Source organism: Drosophila nasuta, chromosome 2L, assembly GCF_023558535.2.
Source record: "Drosophila nasuta strain 15112-1781.00 chromosome 2L, ASM2355853v1, whole genome shotgun sequence".
NCBI lineage: Eukaryota > Metazoa > Arthropoda > Insecta > Diptera > Drosophilidae > Drosophila > Drosophila nasuta.
In genome coordinates, this window is record NC_083455.1 from 4,526,092 (window position 1) to 4,545,242 (window position 19,151).

General features: G+C 37.2%; 2 protein-coding genes and 1 long non-coding RNA gene across 8 annotated transcripts; 2 read left to right on the plus strand and 1 right to left on the minus strand.

Annotated features, from left to right (window-relative positions):
• Positions 1 to 224: 224 nt before the first annotated feature.
• Positions 225 to 17,746, plus strand: LOC132783452 (kinesin-like protein KIF14). Its single transcript, XM_060788606.1, has 3 exons — positions 225 to 1,172; positions 1,242 to 1,838; positions 15,741 to 17,746. The coding sequence occupies exons 1-3, from the start codon at positions 342 to 344 to the stop codon at positions 17,655 to 17,657; spliced, it is 3,345 nt and encodes a 1,114-aa protein (XP_060644589.1). The 5' UTR covers positions 225 to 341; the 3' UTR covers positions 17,658 to 17,746.
• LOC132783455 (uncharacterized) lies at positions 2,144 to 12,796 on the minus strand. 6 transcript variants are annotated; one of them, XR_009632153.1, is made up of 2 exons: positions 7,379 to 7,997; positions 2,144 to 5,547 (listed from the first exon to the last, which is right to left on the minus strand). XR_009632153.1 is itself a non-coding variant. In XM_060788614.1 (2 exons), exons 1-2 carry the CDS (start codon positions 6,113 to 6,115, stop codon positions 5,378 to 5,380), a joined length of 279 nt encoding a protein of 92 aa, XP_060644597.1. In that variant the 5' UTR covers positions 6,116 to 6,350; the 3' UTR covers positions 5,317 to 5,377. The 6 variants fall into 6 exon arrangements, 3 of the variants coding, with proteins under 3 accessions (XP_060644597.1, XP_060644598.1, XP_060644596.1); XR_009632151.1 differs by lacking the exon at positions 7,379 to 7,997 and adding an exon at positions 6,377 to 6,880; XR_009632152.1 differs by lacking the exon at positions 7,379 to 7,997 and adding an exon at positions 5,762 to 5,886.
• LOC132783456 (uncharacterized) lies at positions 7,985 to 8,697 on the plus strand. The gene is made up of 3 exons (XR_009632154.1): positions 7,985 to 8,220; positions 8,331 to 8,488; positions 8,543 to 8,697. It is a non-coding gene; the product is annotated as an uncharacterized LOC132783456 (long non-coding RNA).
• Positions 17,747 to 19,151: the final 1,405 nt, after the last annotated feature.

The following is a 19,151-nucleotide window of genomic DNA, read 5'->3' on the forward strand; positions in this document are numbered from 1 at the left end:
CATTTATAGACTCAGATTCACAAATTGAAATAAAAATGATAATGAAAATAATATTAAGTTTTTGGACGTTTTATTTTTAGTTTATTTTCAAGAAAATAAGTAATGTCCCAAAAGAAATAGTGATTTTGTCATATACAAAATGGTGCTTGGGGCTGCCAGATAGGTGAATTTAAAACACACATATTGCTGTGTCGTAGGCAACTCAGGAAATGCTATCGAAATGTGTTCATCACTAGCATGAAAAAATTGACAACAAACGACGCGACGCGCGCTATTTTCGAAACTAACAACCTTTTAATTTGTTTAAACAAACACGCGTGTTCGATTTAACTTATCGCAAAATGAGTAACAAAAGCACGCCGGTACGCCAACGTATTCATCAATTTCAAGCGCATGCACGTGGCAGCATGGAAGCACATGGAAGTGGAAGTGGACTGCGTCGCAAAGTCCTTTGTCGCACACCCAACAACAAACGCAGTGTTGAGCATCAGCACCATTCCGATCAGCTGCTGAACACGGCCTTTAGCAGTGGAATTGCCACACCGATTCCCCATCCGAAACCAAAGCCAACAGCATTAAATGCATGCTATACGCCATCGTCGCTCTATCGCAATCCAGGCAAAACAACACCACTGCGCCAGACTCCAGGTTGCAAGTCGGCTAGCAAGACAAAAGAAAAGGATGCCATGCTCCTGGACTCGTTTCACAGCATTGCCGAAGAGAGCAATATGATTGTCGCAGTGCGCGTGCGTCCTCTGAACACTTTGGAATGCACTCGTGGGAATGTCAGCAATGTGGTCAATGTCCATGGCCACAATGAGCTATCCGTGCAGTCGGGCAGCAGTGCCGATGCCTCAGCAGGAGTCTCGCACTACTTCAGCTACGATCAGGTGTACTATTCATGCGACCCAGAGCGCAAGAACTATGCAGATCAGCTGGCTGTCTTTGCGGGCACAGCACAGCCTTTGATTGACACTGCCTTTGATGGCTATAATGCTTGCTTGTTTGCCTATGGGCAGACGGGTTCAGGGAAATCGTACAGCATGATGGGCATTGAGGCACTGGATGATGCGGCCTTAGATGGTAATGCGCCGCATGCTGAGGCCGGTATTATTCCCCGATTTTGCCACGAACTTTTTCGACGCATCGATGCTGTCAAGGATCAGTTGCAGGTTGTTTATATAACTTGTTTTTACCATTGTATGTACCTTGCCTAACGAAAATTTCTTTTATATTCTCAGGTGGAGGTCGAGGTCAGCTATTTTGAAATCTACAACGAGAAAATACACGATCTGCTGAGCGTGCAGCATGCGCTGACGTCTGCTACTCCTGACACTCCGCAGCACACACGACAAGCGCTCAAGGTGCGTGAGCATCCCATCTTTGGTCCCTACGTTGTAGATCTCAGTGCCCATTCCGTGGACTCCTATTCGGCTCTGCGAAATTGGCTGGCCGTGGGAAATTCCCAGCGGGCCACAGCCTCTACTGCCATGAACGACAAGAGTTCGCGATCGCATTCCATTTTCAATATTGTGCTCAATCTGACGGATCTGAGCAGCGACGATGGCATGTCGTCCTCGGACACGGATTCGGGCACAGTGACGTTGCGGCAAACGCGTCGCAGCAAGATCAGTTTGGTCGATCTGGCGGGCAGTGAACGCATTAGTGTCTCGGGCTCAAATGGCGAACGGATTCGCGAAGGCGTCAGCATCAATAAGAGTCTGCTGACGTTGGGCAAAGTGATTGCTGCTCTCGCGGACACACGCAAAGCAGGAGGCTCTGCCACGCCCAGCACATTTGTGCCCTATCGGGAGAGTGTGCTCACCTGGCTATTACGGGTAAGTTAAGTCATTGCAACATTTCGATATTCCGCCCCAATGCTTTTCTACAATCTTATCGAACTTTTGTCATCGTTCTGGTTTACTTATGCTTTATCTTTGGCTGGATTGACCAATCGCATTAATCAGTTTGTTACGATTATTTACACAACTCCGATGCGTTTTATTGCAACACGTATTGTGGCTTCTGCTTATCTTGCTCGACAACTTTTATTAATTATGTTTCATTTGAAAGTTGTCAGTGCGCTTGCTCCCAAGTTGAGCAATCTCGTTTATTCCCTGTTTCCTGACTTACCTCAATGACATATACATATATGTATATTCATTTATATATTTATATGTATATTTATTGAATTGTTTGTTAGGTCTAACTCGAACGTGACAAATGGTTAACGTTCAAATATAATGTGATGAGCAATCCCTTAAATGCAATATTGTTTATTTGAAAGTAGTCAGTGCTCTTTAGACCTACATAGATTGCTCCAAAGTTAATCTTGTTAATCACTGCTTACTTAGTCTTTCTTTTATGACAGTTATTAACTTTATTAAATTGTTTATTAAGTCTGCTTCACACGTGTTGTATACTTCTCTTAGTGGGAATGTATATTTAGACCTGATTATCTTCAAAGTTGAGCAATCTTGGTTATTTCCTGTTTATTCAGTCTTCTTCCCAGTGGAATACTTTTATCTAATATTTTATATTTTCTAAATTCTGAAATCTCGTTTACAAACACGTTGTATAAACTCAGTTGCATTATACGTGTTAAATGCTTTTCTTACTATCAATGAAATATAAAAGATAATCGCTTGAATGCTATTACTTATCGGATTTTACGATGTTAGAAATATTATTTATTCAAAAGTGGTCTTTGGACTTGGGTTTCTCTCAAGTTGAGCAATTTTGTTTATTCCCAATGGAATATATCTAAAATTATATATAATATATCAAAAGATAAGCAAATATCGTTTATTTAATGTTTATTCAGTTCTTATGGAATTCATATCACTAAAATTGCATTAACTCATTTGCATTACACGTGTTAATTGCTATAATATGAAAGATAATCACTTGAATGCTATTGCCTATCATTATTTATGATGTTATAATTATTATTTGTGGTCTTTAGACTGAGGTGTGAAAGTATCTCCCAAGTTGATAAATCTTATTTATTCCCTATTAATATATGTACTATATATACATTTTCTGTATATATGCAATGTTTATTCCGTTCTCTCTTCATAGTATTTATTAAACTAAAAATGCTTTAATTCGTTTGCATCACACGTTTTAACTGTTTTGCTTAATATCATTGTAATTATGAAAGATAATCTCTTGAATGCCGTTGCTTATCGATACTCAAGTATTTATAATTTTTTTGGACTTTGCTATATCCCAGATTGAATGTCATCTATTTGCTTTTAATGCTGTCGTCACCCAGTGATATGATTATCGAACAATTTTATAATGCAAAGTTAAGCACGTTAATTCCCTTTGGAATGATTTGTCTAAAAATTTATTAAATGATATATAAAGTCTGAATAATTTGGTTAATATAAATAAATGATGAATAATCCTTTAAATGGTAACGATAATCTTTCTTTATATTTGTTGATGTGAACACATTCCTGAAGAATTTCCCAGTTTTTCCTTTAGCTTATCGTCGAGATAAGTTCTTGAGATCCACAGATAGTATACAACCTTTATAACCCGGTCCGCTGTGCTTATCTTTTGGTTAATTTATACTCATGGCCTGCTATTAAAAATTGTTTTTATTTACGAAAAAAAAATAAGATTGTTTAAAGCTTATAAATATCATTAAAATAATCTCAATATTTTAAAAGTTTCCCTCAAGTTTGCGCTATAGTTATCTCTCTCAAATGTCCTCATTTATCACATTTACTTTTTGCTTTTCTTTTTATCTTTTGTCGATGCGCATTTTGCTTAATATTTACGACTTATATATGAAAGGTAACGACACGTTTTCTGAACAATAGATAAAAAGTTCAGGCCATAAAAACAAAGAATCATTTGAGAAGGCAACGTACTTGAAATGTAATACGCTTTAACATTTTATTACCTCACCCTTTTTAGATGGATGTTGTAAAGGAACATCATGTGATTAGATTTAACCGTAAAGTTCTAAATTTGTCATACTCGAGGGGCTTATAAAAAAGTACTCCTAAAAACACGAGTTAAGATAAGGCTTTTTTTTGGCTTGTTTAATTTTGTTGTTCAGTTTAAAATAAACAACTACTTCTGACACATTTTGAGTGTTCACATAACTGACCGTCCCTCAACTTAAAGTTGTCTATTTGTTAATTATTAATTGACCTTGCTATAAATACGACTTACACTTTACATCATCGTACGACAAACAGGAGCGGATTTCAATAGGTGCCAGCTTTTGATCTCGTTAAGACAACTAATTTGGAGTTGATCTTTACTAGTTTGAAGAACAAAAATTGAAAAATACGGAATTTATTTTATCATTTTTGTGCTAGTTCGATTGGGGTCTTTATCTAAATTGAGATTTCATTATGTATGCGCTTTCGAGGCATATTTAATTCTTTATCGAGTTTGACTATATTTCATAATAGATTTCATTCTCAGAATTTCTATTTGTGGTATTTATTGGTGTCGTAATTGTAATTGTGAACAAATATAAAATTATTTATATCGGTAATAAAGCACAATGAAATAGGGGTGCAGCTTTATAGAATCAATTGCGTTATTTATGTTTTGTGTCTCTTTTCAAGGTTCATCTTAGTCCGCTCCTGTTTTCTGTTAGAGTATTTTCCGATTTTCTCATAGCGGGTCTAATTGAGAATGTTCCCCATAGAGGAATAATACGCAATTTACAGAGTGCTTTTCCAATGAGTAAACACAACTATAGAAACATAGTTTGAATCCTCTTGAATCACAATTCCAAAGTCCAGATAGAAATAAATAGTTGTTTAGACGCTAACCTGAAGTTTGAATACTACAATATACTACTACAAGTATTTGCTAAAACCAGAGCCAAGTATTTAATGGCTGAAAGCACTTATTACAGTGCAGTGTATTATTGAAGCTAAATGTTTCGCAATCAACTTGAAATTCAATATCAATAATATACGGCGCCATATCGTGTGTATTAATTGGGGATAACAGAACCTTTTGATAACCCGCAAAGAGTGTGCAACGTCGTGGCCTTGTCAACCTTTCAGATATGGCACAATCTCGAATGATTTAAATTAATTCTTTTTATTTGGTTTGGTTTCTTCGTTTCCAAGTATTTTGTTGCGTTGATTTTTCCACTGCACTTCGTAGATAACTTCAGCAACCAGTTAAAATTAGTACTCTTCACAATCTGTGCAAATACATGAATTATATATGTCTGTACATATGTGAGCACATATATAAAGAGCTTTAAAGCGAATGTCGTAAACGCGGAACATTTTTAAATACACACCCTCTGTTAGCTTTGACAGTATGTGTACATACGAGTACAAGTATTTGTTTTTGCTCTATTTTTTATTTGCTTTGCATATACATAGTACTAAAATAATATAATGCTTGATAAGTTATCAGCACCTCGTCGCCGCAATTGTGAAAGCAACAAGCTCTGCTGTCGCTGTTGTTGTTGTTGTTGTTGCTTCTTCTTGCTACATTTGCAGGCCGTTGGCTCACAAATGCAACGAGTTTTGCTCAGTCTGCCATCCTTATGACCTGCAATAAACAATTCAAATATTTGTAATTGAATGCAGGGGAATTTAGTAATTTAATTCAAGATTAATCAAACCGATCACCTAACAAGTAGAATATATTCATTATACTAACTGGAATCTAGTTGCCATGTTGATAGTTCGCACTCATAATTATCTCAACTGAATTTTAATTAACTTAATAGAAAGCAAACAAAGCTTGAGGCTTTTATTTTTACCTGAGATAATATTTATGTGGGAAATAGTTAGAAAGAGTTAGCACAATAGAAGAAAAGTCGCAATTAAAAATGTAGAATAACAAAACAACAATTCTTCAATTGCAAACAGGTTAACGTCATCTACGTTGTGCTTGAAATGTTCTATTATTAAACAATTATACATTGAATCTGTGTCAAAACTGTCACTAATGAGGAAACAGTTAAACTCTTATCGAACAACTTAACGCATTATAGTGAAAACTTACAGCTTTGTGACTTTTTTAGCACTCCCATCTCAAATTGTTGTCCGCTTTGTTTGCTCCTTGAGGTTTTACTCTCTTTGCTTCTTAGTTTGCTTAGTAATCGTTGTAACATTTTCTATTGTTGATTTAGTAAGATTCTTATTTTTTTTCTTTTTGTAAGTTTTCTTTTATTTTGTAAATCAAGTTTAACCTTTACATTTCTAACTTCCGTTCAAAACTGCAGAACAAATTTGATGGCTACATATCTTTATAAACTTTCAATTGTGGTTCAAGTGAAAATCAAAAAAAATCACTTTAAACACTTTTTAGGTTTCGTGTGCAAAAGTTTGTTAACCGCACTGCATTTTATGATATTTTCCCAAGCGTCGCTTACCACAATTTTGTGTTTAATGAGGCATTTTATCGCTCAATTTCTTGTTGTTTTTTTTTTGTTCAAGTTAAATTTTTCCAGAAAAAGTCACCGATAAGGTGGAAAGTCTGTACGCTATTAAAACATTTATTATTTTATGTTAATTCTCTAACTAGTTTGACAAATTGAACACGCGTGCCTGCTGTCTGATGTCTACGTCAGCTTATTTACTTGTATTTTAAAATTAGCAACAGTCGGTACGGTCTGTGGCGTTAGGGTTTCGGATTTGCACACTTAGCGAACACGTTTCCTGGCATGATACTATAATTATATGATGCCTATGTATAATTATCATATTTATTGGTCCAAACAGCAGTTGGAAACAAAAAGATTCTCAAAGGGAAGGAAAAAATAATTTTATGCACATTTAAGGGGTAACACCACTGTATAATTTTCAAATATGTTTGCTTAACAAATAGTTTAACAATCCGACAGTACTGGAAAAAAAATTGGGCGGAAATAAATTTATTTTTACCCTTGTTTCGAATTTAGTAAGGCGAGCATCACACGTAATGTACTTGCATATCAAAACTTAGAACGCGTTTTACTCGAAAAACTGTTTTTGAAATTGTCACGCACTACAACTCGAACAATTTTCAACATTTTAAATTAAAATTTTGACCATATCTTTAGACAGCGAATGCACAGAGAATGTCGTACGGATTTTTTATGAATTGATCTGGTGATTCTAACTTTTGTGTTCAGTAATCCATATGACATTATCTATCATAGCTATACTGATCTAGATTAAGAGGTATTTTAAACCACCGCAGATTCAAATTTTCCAGCGAAAAACCTCGGGCCATATCACCACTATTTTGTTTTTTTATGAACAAAATTTGTTGTACTGTTAAATATATGTATTTCTCTTATAACTTATCCAAATTTCATTTATTTGCCCCATTCCTTCTCGTCTCGTCTCATCGCGAAAAGCAACTACAAGAGTTACATAGCTTAACAACTTACCTTAATGTAACATTGCCTGCTGAAGAGTTTTGAAAAGACAGTTGAAAATATTTCTGCAGGTTGCATATATTAAGTATACGTAACCACTTGAAAAATAGTCTGGAAAACAAGCTTTTGTTTTTTTGTTCATAGAAATAATCATTAAATTTTATTGATTATCACAATATCTGTCGAAGAGAAATGCAACTTTTCTGAGATGACTCGAAAGTAATTTGTAGTTATGTCACCTTCCCTTAAGCACCTACTTAGTATAATTGTAGTGTTGTTTTTTGTGGTTCCACCCAGGCGGTTCTAACAACAATTGTAATATAAGCTTGCCATATTTTGCAATCCCCTTGCCTCAGGGCCCGTTTCGTTCCCATGCACAAACTAGTTAACATTGAATTTTAAATGAATCAAATTCATTGTACTCACACTCAACAACGAGTATATAGTAAATTGCATATTTTATATGGCTTCCATGTGCTGTTGTAGCCCAGTGAAATGACTTTTGTTATTGTTATTGATGTTGCTGTTGCTGTTGTGGTTGTTGTTGTGTTTACACTTTGATTAGCAGTCAGTCACGGGTCGCCATTTCAGTGGCTCAGAAGTGGCTGAGCATTCAGGGATAGATTCATTTCAATCATCGGTATGCTTGTACTTGAAGTGCGGTTAAAAGTAGCCAGAACTTAAAATGATTTAGCGACTGGGCAATATTTAATAATTTTAATCAAATTCAATTATGTCAAATGTCGCAAACCGAATCTACTTTAATTGAATCTATGTGGGACAAGCGAAAACTTTGACCGCATCAATTGTCGACGACACGAAATGACGCCGTTTTTTCATGGTCCAAGTTCCAGGTCAGATCACTTAGTCTGAAACCAGAACACGAACTGAGGTCATTTAAAATAAAAATGATCTTAAATATGCTATTATTAAGAAATTATTAATCTTTCAACTTATTAATTAGATTTTCATTAGCGAAAGTGTGCGAGACAAAAACATTTCCGTAGTTTCGGAAAGTTTGTTGGAAAACACCGAGAATTCTACAACAAACCTGAAATTTTTGCGTTGAATGGGGCTTTGATCCATAATGATGGCCTTTCCATTATCTACACATACAGAAAAGTACGAAAACATTTATATATAATTTGTGATGATTTGTTAATAGAGCTTTCGCAGGTTTTCCAGACTATTCAAGCATACTGAGTACTCTCATTGTCTCAATTTAGCAAATTACTCAACATTTGCTGGCACCAGGCTCCATTTGCATTAATAGTGATATCATTTATCTTTTAAATTTTGTATACTCCAGCACCAAGCTTTTTAATTTGCTACCAAAAAAGTGACGCACCGAAAGATTTACTTGATATGATTCATATCCTGAATTCCACTCACTTTTGTTCCAAAATAAAAACAGTTAAAGAGTTATAAGAAATACCAATAACATTTTTATTGAATATTTTGTATAGAATTGTTTTCTTCGCATAACTTAAATATAAATACAATAAATGGTATATAATAATTTATAAATTGAAAATTTTCTCGATTCCCGCAAGCAAATTGTTCAAAAAACACATTTTTCGATTCTTAACTTGTTAACAATATATATATATATTTTTTTTATGTTTTCCATCTAAGTTGCACAGTATGGGCTGTAGTTTTGCGAGCTTTTCGCTTTAGATTTATCAATGAATCTCTTAACTGCAATTATGAATTTGTTGGACATTAATATTAGTTAATAAAATCAATTCAATAGCTGGCAATAACATGTGTATTAAATCTTTTAACATTTATAACTTGTTGTAACTATCGATTAAATATATCATTCTTTAAGCTGTAATATATTGGCAATACATAGTTGTTTTTTTTCTAAACTTCAGCTTTTCCTTTTTGTACTAGCCAAGCTGTTTTTAGCCCAAACTGTGCAAACTTCATTTGGGGGAGTGGTTTTTTCTTTTCTGTTTCATAAATATTAGGGTGTCTAATATAGACAAGGATATAAAGCTGGGTCAAAACTATATATGCATATAGCTAAACACACAAATATATAGGATGGAAATACTAAAATGTTATTTTTTTAGGCGCCAATGGAGCATTTTTGTTTTTCGCTTTTAAATGTATAATTTTCCTGTAAATAATGTTCCAATTTACCCAATTCATATAAAGAATAGAAACTGAAAATCAATTGTTTCGTATAAAAAAACATTTGCTTCAATAATAAATGTTCTACTGCAATTTACTCAGTCTCGTACGCAAAATAGAAAAATATTTCTGGTATTCTGGCAATTTTGCTTCCCTCGTTCATGTTTTTTGTATCGTTTTTGTTTTGTTTTTGTTTGCATTTGCTGTCTTATTTTTCTTGTACATTTATAATTTAGCTATGCTGTTTGCCTAAGGTCATTTTAGTAGCCAAGCGGGGCGGCTGGTTTGGATTGTAAGTCAATTAACAAATTGCGCTACGTTTTTTTATACGTGTATAAAAAACGGTAACGTGTTGTACGAAAAGAAATTGTAAACAACGGTATTGTAAATTGGTATCAAGTTCACAGCAACAAAAAAGGTCTTGTTGCTTTTGTTTTTCTTTGTTTAGTTGTAAATGGTAGTGTGACGTCATAGGCGGAAATGCACGCAACCATTTTATGTGTAGGTACAGTTGCATTGGATTATTGTAGTTACTGTTGTTATCTCGCTCTCGCTCCTACTAGTTAATTATGTATGCCCAGCTGGCGCGCAGCATCTTTGCAATGTTTTTTTCTCCTTCTAGTTCTCATTCCTTATTTTTTGCTTTGTTTAATTTTTGTTTGTCTTTGTCTTTGACTAAATTTATATGGCATTGTGAATTGCTGTTGTTGTTGTTGTTTTTGCTGTGGTTATTTTGGCATTGATTTTGCCACCTGTCTGTCTCTCCTGTCCTAAATTGTCTGCTTAGGGAAGCGCTTGTGTGAGTGTTATGGTTGTGTGTTTACACTTTGCAGCTTTGTTGCGTGGGCACAACGGTCGATAGTGATGGCATCTGATGCTGCACCTCGTGCTCGTGCTCGTGCTCATGCATCTCCTCTTCATCCTCGCAGATACTCTCGTGATGCTTGCGTGACTCACGTTTGCGCATGTAATTGATTAGCGGCCGTTTCTTGTGCTCTTTGCAGAAGGGACAGTCCTTGCGCAGTTGCTTCTCCGATTTCAGTTGCTTACATTTTTCTGCAATTAAACAAAGAGAAAACGAAAATAACGTTACTAAATCTGTTTACACATGGCCGCCTCAGCAAGGTTATTTTCGACCTACTCGCACACACGCACGTACGCGCAGTCGCACATACATACATACATGCGGCCGCCAAAAGATTCTCCCTCTCTCTGCTCTAGCCTGCCTGGTCTACGTGCCCACCATGTCGTGCTCACGCGCTTTGCCCCTTTTTTCTAGATACAGCAGGCGATGCTGACGTGACGTCACGTTATGAACGTCACGTAGTCGCAAGTTTTGTATGCTAGATTGACCCTGTGACATGTGTTGACACAGGGTGTCCTCTAAGCACGCTGTAGATTAAGCTTGCGATTTATTAGGTACATATGTATGCTTGTTGTAGGGGACCAATTGATCGTCTAAATTGTTTTCATTGATTAAAGCACTGCGCCGGTATATAAATAGACTATATTTCAGTAATTGTACTCGGCAAATGTTTGATAAGCGGCCTTGACTATCGGTCTATCGCAAATTATTAGCCATAATCTGCCGTCATATATAAGTTACTATTGCGTTGCATCTATGCATAATTAGTCATATGATGGTTAACGATGATTTTGATGTGCTGCCTAAAAAAAGGTTTACACAAGCGTTTATACTATGGATTTCTTTATTGCGTCGCAACTTTTACTGTTTTCTTTATTTGGCTCGGTGGCTTCAAACACCTGCTCAGCATATGGGTATGGTAGTCGGTCTATCAGGTAGATAAGTACGAACATATATGTATGTATATATTTTTGTGCATGTAAGCGGATATGATTTATACACATATGCAGTCAGGCTTAGCCTAGCCTATGATTAATTGAAAAACCTCAACAACAATATTCATGGTTTAAGAATTGTGGTTTATTTGCGCTTTCGACGAGAATTCCAATAGTGGTTGCTTTTAATTTGTAACACGATTCACAAATTTTGCGCCTTTATATTTCACGTGCATATGTCGGTTTTTATTTACTTAACAAAGTAAATAAAGTTTCACAGTATGTACACACGAGCTCAAAATAAATGCATGTGACATGTGATAAGAGAAATGATAAACTTGTGCTTGCAACACCCTGTAGGTGGCCGTGTTTTCTTCGTTTTAACAGTGCACGCACTGATAGAGACTAACACATTCACATTCTTACATACACATGTATGTATCTGCGAATGTGCGCAAATTAAGGCGTGTTTCACAAATACATATGGACAGCCATTTCAAAAAGCAGTCCGGCTATTTTTAAATTCTTGCAAAAACAACAAATACTGTGGGCATTCATAACACGAAGCAAATAAGTCTATATATGTATGCATGTATACAATATATTTTGCGTATTTTTGCAATTGATGCGTTTTACAATGATACTTTTTCTGAAAGTTTATGTGTTCATTGTATTTATAAATATTCAAAACACTCGTACGCATGCACTTACTTTGTGCAAGTGCTTTCAGCCCACTCCCAGACACACACACACACATGTTATTCAATTTGGTGACTGACAAAAAGCTGACTGACCCGAAGATTTGGTGCATTTGCCAGTCAAGTTTAACTGACGCAGACTGTGCATTGAGCTGACGCAAGCGACACGCGGTTGGTTGTTTGTGTGGGTTTTGTGTTAATGTGTTATCATTATTAATGTTTGCTAATTACCTTGCACTCGACTGTATGAATCCTTGGCCGGATACGGACTGGCGGTATTTGAGTGCTCCAGTGTGCCATACGGGAACTGCTCGTAATCACGGTAGTAGCCGCTGCGCACAGAGCCACCATATGATAGCGTAGAGTCGCCAACAAATACACCCCAAACATCCATAGTTGTAGTTGTTTATTTTAAATGTGTCTCGCTGTGTAAGTGGGTTGCACACAGTATTTATGTGGGTTTGATTTTTGTTGTTTTTATTATGTTTTGTTGCTTTTGCGCGCGTACGTTATGCGAGGTCGTTTCACTTTGCCTTTGCTTTTTGTTGTGGGCAGTCTATATGTATGTTCTTTGTAACGTGCAATGAACTCTTGTTATTCACGTAAGCGCTTTACGTTCTTTGTCAAATAACGCGAATTGTTTTTTTTTTTTGTTTCTTTTTTACACTCTTAATACCAAGTCAAGGTATAGAACCAGTTTATATATGCATTGAATTTAAATGCATTCAGCTAGGAATAATACACGGAGCTCTCCGTTTTGCTCTTTACGTCGACAGTTCAAAACTGAAACTGAAAGCCGAACGCCATATTACTGCATTTTTGTAGCCCGCACTTCGTTTGGTAGCTTCGGGTTGTTTTTCGCCGACTTCGTGTCTCGTTTCGCGATGCCTAGTATTGTTTTTGCTTTCTCGCTGTTTTGTTTGCTTACGTTATACTTCTACTTTTGTTTATTATGTGGACTACTATTGGATTGTATAAAAGGGGTATATACATATGTATATGTGTGTGGACCTTTGCGGTGTTAACTACGCATTAATCCAATAATAATACTAATACATCTTCAACGAATTTAAATTGTTTTTCTGTAACTGTGGTTTTATTTAGCAATGTAATTATTTGTTTTATATGACTAATTAATATTGTTATCATACTTACATGGCTTAAATTCTTTTACGCCGTATCTACAAATCGAGTCAGCTGTAAGTTGTTCATTGTTGCTTTGTACGTCTCGTGCACAACACAAAGCTTTAGCACATGCTGCTACTGTCCTCCCTTATTGCTATTTCATTCCCACTTATAGAGACACATCTGCACAGTGGTATGCAACATAATTTTAGCATTATTATTACTCATTTGATTGGAAGTAATACATGCATGAATTGAGTGATAAAAGATAGCTAATTTTCCATATGAATCATGGAGCTTACGAATTAATATATGTTAATTTGTTTGTGGCATGGAAAATACTGACGTCGGAAGGTTTTCTTATTAACGCCAGGTTGCTAAAACAAATGGCTGATACACAAATTGTCACCTTAAGCAAACTGAATGTCTTATAACAAGATTCAAACCGAAAATTTTGGACATACTTTTTCGTATAGCTCAGTGCAATATATTGCCATAGGTTTGCTAATCGACGTCTAGACTGTTTGTCAACCATGCATGGTAAGATCTATAAATCTCATGAAATCCCGTTGTCAAGCAAGAAAGTCTTACCATGCTGTCAATTAATAAAAATAATTTTAAATGTGTGTATTATTACATTAAATCTTGATATTTTGATGGATAGAACGAACATAACTAATTGGAATATTCAACATTAAAGAGTTATTCGAACTTTCTAGCCTATGGAGTTAGTCTTTTTCTTTTCAATAAAAATTGAAATTATAAACTTTTGACTAAGTTAAAGGTGAAATATTGATATAATTTGCTTATGTCTTGTGTTAATTAATCTACCTACGTCATATTGACGTATTTTAATTAAGTTGTTTGCATTTTTTGATTGTACATACCGCCTTTTAGCAACTTTTTGTGGTTAAAGTATTTTGCGTACACGACATCTCTGTGTGATATCGTGACAAGCTTCTAGAAGTGGGAGGGCATACTCTGGACATGCTGCAAACTATATATAGAAAGCAGATGCCTCAATAACAGGTTTGGGGACAAAAATATAGCAGAAAATTACCAAATTATATTTTACTGACGAATTAAGCACACAACCATGACACATTAATGTGGTTTGCAGTGACAACAATGTTGCTGGCACCAACCCGGACACGTGAACGTGCCAAGAAACATGTTTAGACCGGCCCCTTAGAGGTCAGGCCCCCTTGAGGTCATTCGAAGGGCAATGTACCATATAAGCGGATGTGTGTTTCAGCTACCCTTCGATTAAAACTGGATTTTTTATCAGTTATAGCACTAGGCAGAGTGTTCACGAACAAAATTTAAAATACGTACGGATTTTTTTGGGGCATTTTTTGAAGACTATGGATCACTGTAAAACGTGTACATACATTCAAACACTTTGAACACTCTCTTTTGCTCGCTCATTCACACACTCCCACGTTGCAGCTGCTACGCAGCTTATGCAAACTGAGACTCTCGTGACTAGCAAGCTATATCGCTTGCTCTCTCTTTCTTTTGTCAATCTATTACTGACCCCACTTGGAGAGTCAATCAAACAAGTGTCCATTACATATACATACATACTTACTAACACATGTGTATATGCGAGAACGCTCTTCACATGCTTACTTGCTCAGATGCATATGGAACGTACGTACTTATTTATTTTGTTGGCACAACTAAACAGCTAGCTATCTCGCTTTTGATTCCCATAACGGGTAACGGTTTTCGTTGTTGCTGACTTTGCCTTTGTCTGTTTAAACTTTAAAAGTTTATCAGAAGAGAAGGGTTCCCTGCCAACACTGATAAGTTTCTATCTTTAGAGGTCATAATTCTTTTGCTAAGACCCTCCACATGTGGAAATAAGAACGTGTGTACGTAAATACAGACATACACTCTATGTATATCTGTAAAAAACTCATTTACTCATATGTTAAGGTACACACATAAGTGCTTTCAAGTGTATATTTGCACAGATCTTGGTTTGAGCACACACACAGCTAATCAATCATTTTCATTATCCGTTACCATTTTCCGAATTGCACTTTGTGCTTATCAGTGATAAGGGACGATTATTACACAGAAACATAAGCCTCTAAGGAATTGTTTTTAATGCTATACTATGGATCTTATCTCGAACACAAAGCTAAAATTAAATTTACAACTCAGATTGAACGTACTTCTAAATGTCCTAAAATACTTTTTTTTGTTTGCCATGTAATTTATGAATTTACTATTCCCATTATATACATACATATGTATGTATTTAAGAAATTATTGCTCAATAAATGAAAACAATCAGACAATTCACTTGTTATGATAAGGTATAAGGTGTCCCAAAATTTTTTTCGATACCCATTTACATAAAAATAAAAATTTTCTCTGGCGCTTCAATTGAGAGCGAAGTCTATAAAAAAGCTAACGAAAAATCAGAATTAAAAACTTGTTTAAAAAAAAAACATTTTAAATAAAAACCTATTATTTCCAGTCGCTTGCATTTTGTGTCATTAAAAAAGTTTTTGTCAAGCAAATGACGAAAACTTGTCGCCTAAATATTAACCAAAATCAAAGCAGTAATGATTAACACTTCAATTTCTGTTTCGCTACAGGAAAATCTTGGCGGCAATTCGAAGACCGTGATGCTGGCCACCATATCGCCAGCTAGTCTCCATGCCGACGAGACTCTGGCCACGCTGCGGTATGCGTGCAAGGCTCGTTCCATTGTGAATCGGGTGAAAGTGAATGAATCACCGCATGACAAGATCATTAGGGACTTGCGGGCCGAGGTCGATCGTCTAAAATCACTGCGCAACGAATACGAGCGACAGCGACGTTTGTCCGCCAACAACAATCCACCAGCACCGCGCAAGATCATCATTGAGACTTCGGTGGATGACACAGAAGTGGAGGCGTTGCGTCAACAGCTTGCCGAGCGTGAACGGGAACTGAATCGTGCACAAAAATCATGGATGGAAAAGTTGAAGGAGGCGGAAGATCTGCGCAAATCGGAACTGCGGCTGCTGAAGCGAAAGGGTCTCGCTCTGGAACTGACTGCCGAACAGAAGCAGGCGTGTCTGGTCAATTTAGCCGCAGATCCCATGCTAAGTGGAACACTCTTCTATCTGCTGCCACCGGGCATAGTGCATATTGGACGAGGTCGTTTGCCTGGTGCAGCCACTAACCCGCTGCCCGACATTGTGCTGGACGGTCCGCTGGTGGCATTGCAGCATTGCAGCATTGAGCACGAAAGGTCGGGCAAGCTATTCGTGAGTCCAGGCAGCGAGGATTTTGAGACGTATGTGAATGGTGAATTGCTGGGCGAACGACGTCAGTTGTTCCATGGCGATCGCTTGGTTATTGGTGGGTCGCATTACTTCCGCATCTCGAATCCGTTCTGCAGTCAGCGTGGCAAGGCGGAGCAGCTGTTGGTGGACTTTCAGTTGGCTCATCAAGAGGTACTGCAGAAACAGGAGCAACAACTGCGTTGCGAACTGGAGGCGGAGAAGCGGGCAGCGCTCACGCGCATCGAACAGGAGCGTGTGCAACATGCACGAGACTTCGAGGAGCGGCTGCAGTGCCTCGAGCTGGAGCAGTTCAAGTACAAGTGCAACAGTGAAATGTTAGAGACAGAACGTCAGGCGTTGGCTCAACAATTGCAAACGCCCAGTCGCGTGGCTAGTGTCTCGACACCGGCTCAAAAGTCCACGCTGCTGGAGGATATACAGAGGATCATGCTCAATCCCAGCGAGGAGAGTCTGCATAAGACGCAGCTGATGGTCAAGGAAGCCACCCAGCGCTGTCGTCAGGTGGGCATGAAGCACATCGAGTTTCGCCAAACCCAAACGCCCGATGAATTCGGGTTACTTCGCACCGTCATCCTGATTGTGGACAAGCAACAATCCCTGAAGGCCGAATGGCCCATAGCTCGTCTAACCGTATGGCTGGACTTGCAGCGAGAGGCATCAGGCGTTAGCAGTGCCAGCAATATATTCCAAAGTGTCGAAGTGGACTGGCAGCCCATGGATGCTGAATTAAATGAAACGCTCAATGACACGCACAACTCCAGTCGGATTGCTCTCAATCTCAGCGCCATGAAGGATGTGCTGCTCAAGCAGCCGCTGAAGAGACTGCTCAGCAACACACCCCACCAGACATCGACCCCAGCCAAGACACCACCTAGTGCATCACCCAGCAGCAATCTAGCCCAATACACCAAACGTCTGCTCACTTACGACTTGGAGGAGCAGCCGGAGAGCAATAGTTGTCACTTTCCACAACTGGCGCAACAGGAGCTGCAGATTATCCAGAGAGCTACTCACAGATTGCGACGCCACTGCGAACAGTCAATACGTGAGCGGGAGAATCATCCAGATGATGGTGAACTGGCTCTTAATCTGCAGGATGCCCTCGCTCGATTGGAGGTTGTACTTCATGGCATGCACAGTAGCTTGACGCAGTCAACGGAGGCAGTTGCTGCAACATCGCCAACCAAAGCACAGAAGGCTGTGCGTTTCCTGATTGATTGATCAATACGTTCCAGATCTTAACCGTTCTACGCTTATTCATGTAACCTTAATACGTTTATGTATAACCTTTAATGCAATTGCTTGTATTTGTTTTTATTCAAATATATATCTATATATATATAAAGTGTATGGTTTCGATTGGCAGCTAGTGCTAATAGTGCTGCATATAAAATATCGGAATTTAACAAATTAAGGTTCCTCTCCCTAAGAAGACCGCAAAATCTTCCTATCTTACGGTTTATCTTTTTTAAAGATTTTTGCTCTTTTCATATCTTTGAGCTTCCTTTGGGAATGTAGTAACACTGTACCCCTACACCAATGAACTCGAATGCTATTAAACACATTGTAGAGGAAGATGAACATGATTTTATTGTGCTATAAGGCTGGCTGTAAGAGGGTTATAAATAACAGATTGGAAGGTTCTATACCAGAGATACGACGCTAAGATTTGCAACATAGCTTATAAAATTTATTCTGTTTTTGAAATCAATTTGCCAAGAAAGAACTTTCCATGAAAGTGCAAGAAAAAATATTATTCCGATAGCTACTTGTTATTCTAATCAAAAAACGTAACGCGAATTTGTCACAAATCTAACTGGATATTAGTGTAAAGCCTATATTAAGGTAAATATTTCATTCTACACATACTATACTATACATATATAAGCAATATATGTATATAATAATGATAAACCATGTAAAATACCAGAAAATACGCAGAGCGTAATAACACTCTGAAAATAGAATGGTCATGGAATATATATTTTTAAACTTATCCGATTCATATATTAACTATGCTTTAAACTAACAAGTAAGAAAGCTACAGTCGAGTGTACTCGACTGTGAGATACCAGCTACCCATTTTGAATAAAAGCAATATATTTTGCGGTATATTTCTCAAAATATACCAAATATACTACTAAAAACCAAAAAAAATATACCAAATGGTATATTTGGTATATCGATATAGTACCGCATTCAAAATATACCATAGACAGCACAATATACCAGACTGTCGGCCAAAGCAAATTAGACCCCTAGTAAGTAGGCGTTTTTGCCCATACAAAAGTATTTCTTTAATAACTTCGACAATTTTATCTGATCGCAACCAAATTTTTAGGAATCATAACTACTATAGTAATTATTATATATACCAAAATTCGTAACTCTAGCTTTAAAATTACGCTTGTTATTCGATTTTTTATTTGCGGGGGCGGAAGGGGGCGTGGCAAAATTTGAAACAAACTTGATCTGCGTGCAAACATAACAAATGTTGTCGAAAAAATTATAGCTCTATCTCTTATAGTCTCTGAGATCTAGGTGTTCATACGGACAGACGGACGGACACACAGACGGACAGACACACAGACGGACAGACGGACATGGCTAGATCGTCTCGGCTGTTGAAGCTGATCAAGAATATATATACTTTATAGGGTCGGAGATGCCTCCTTCTGCCTGTTACATACATTTCCTGCCGGCACAAAGTTATAA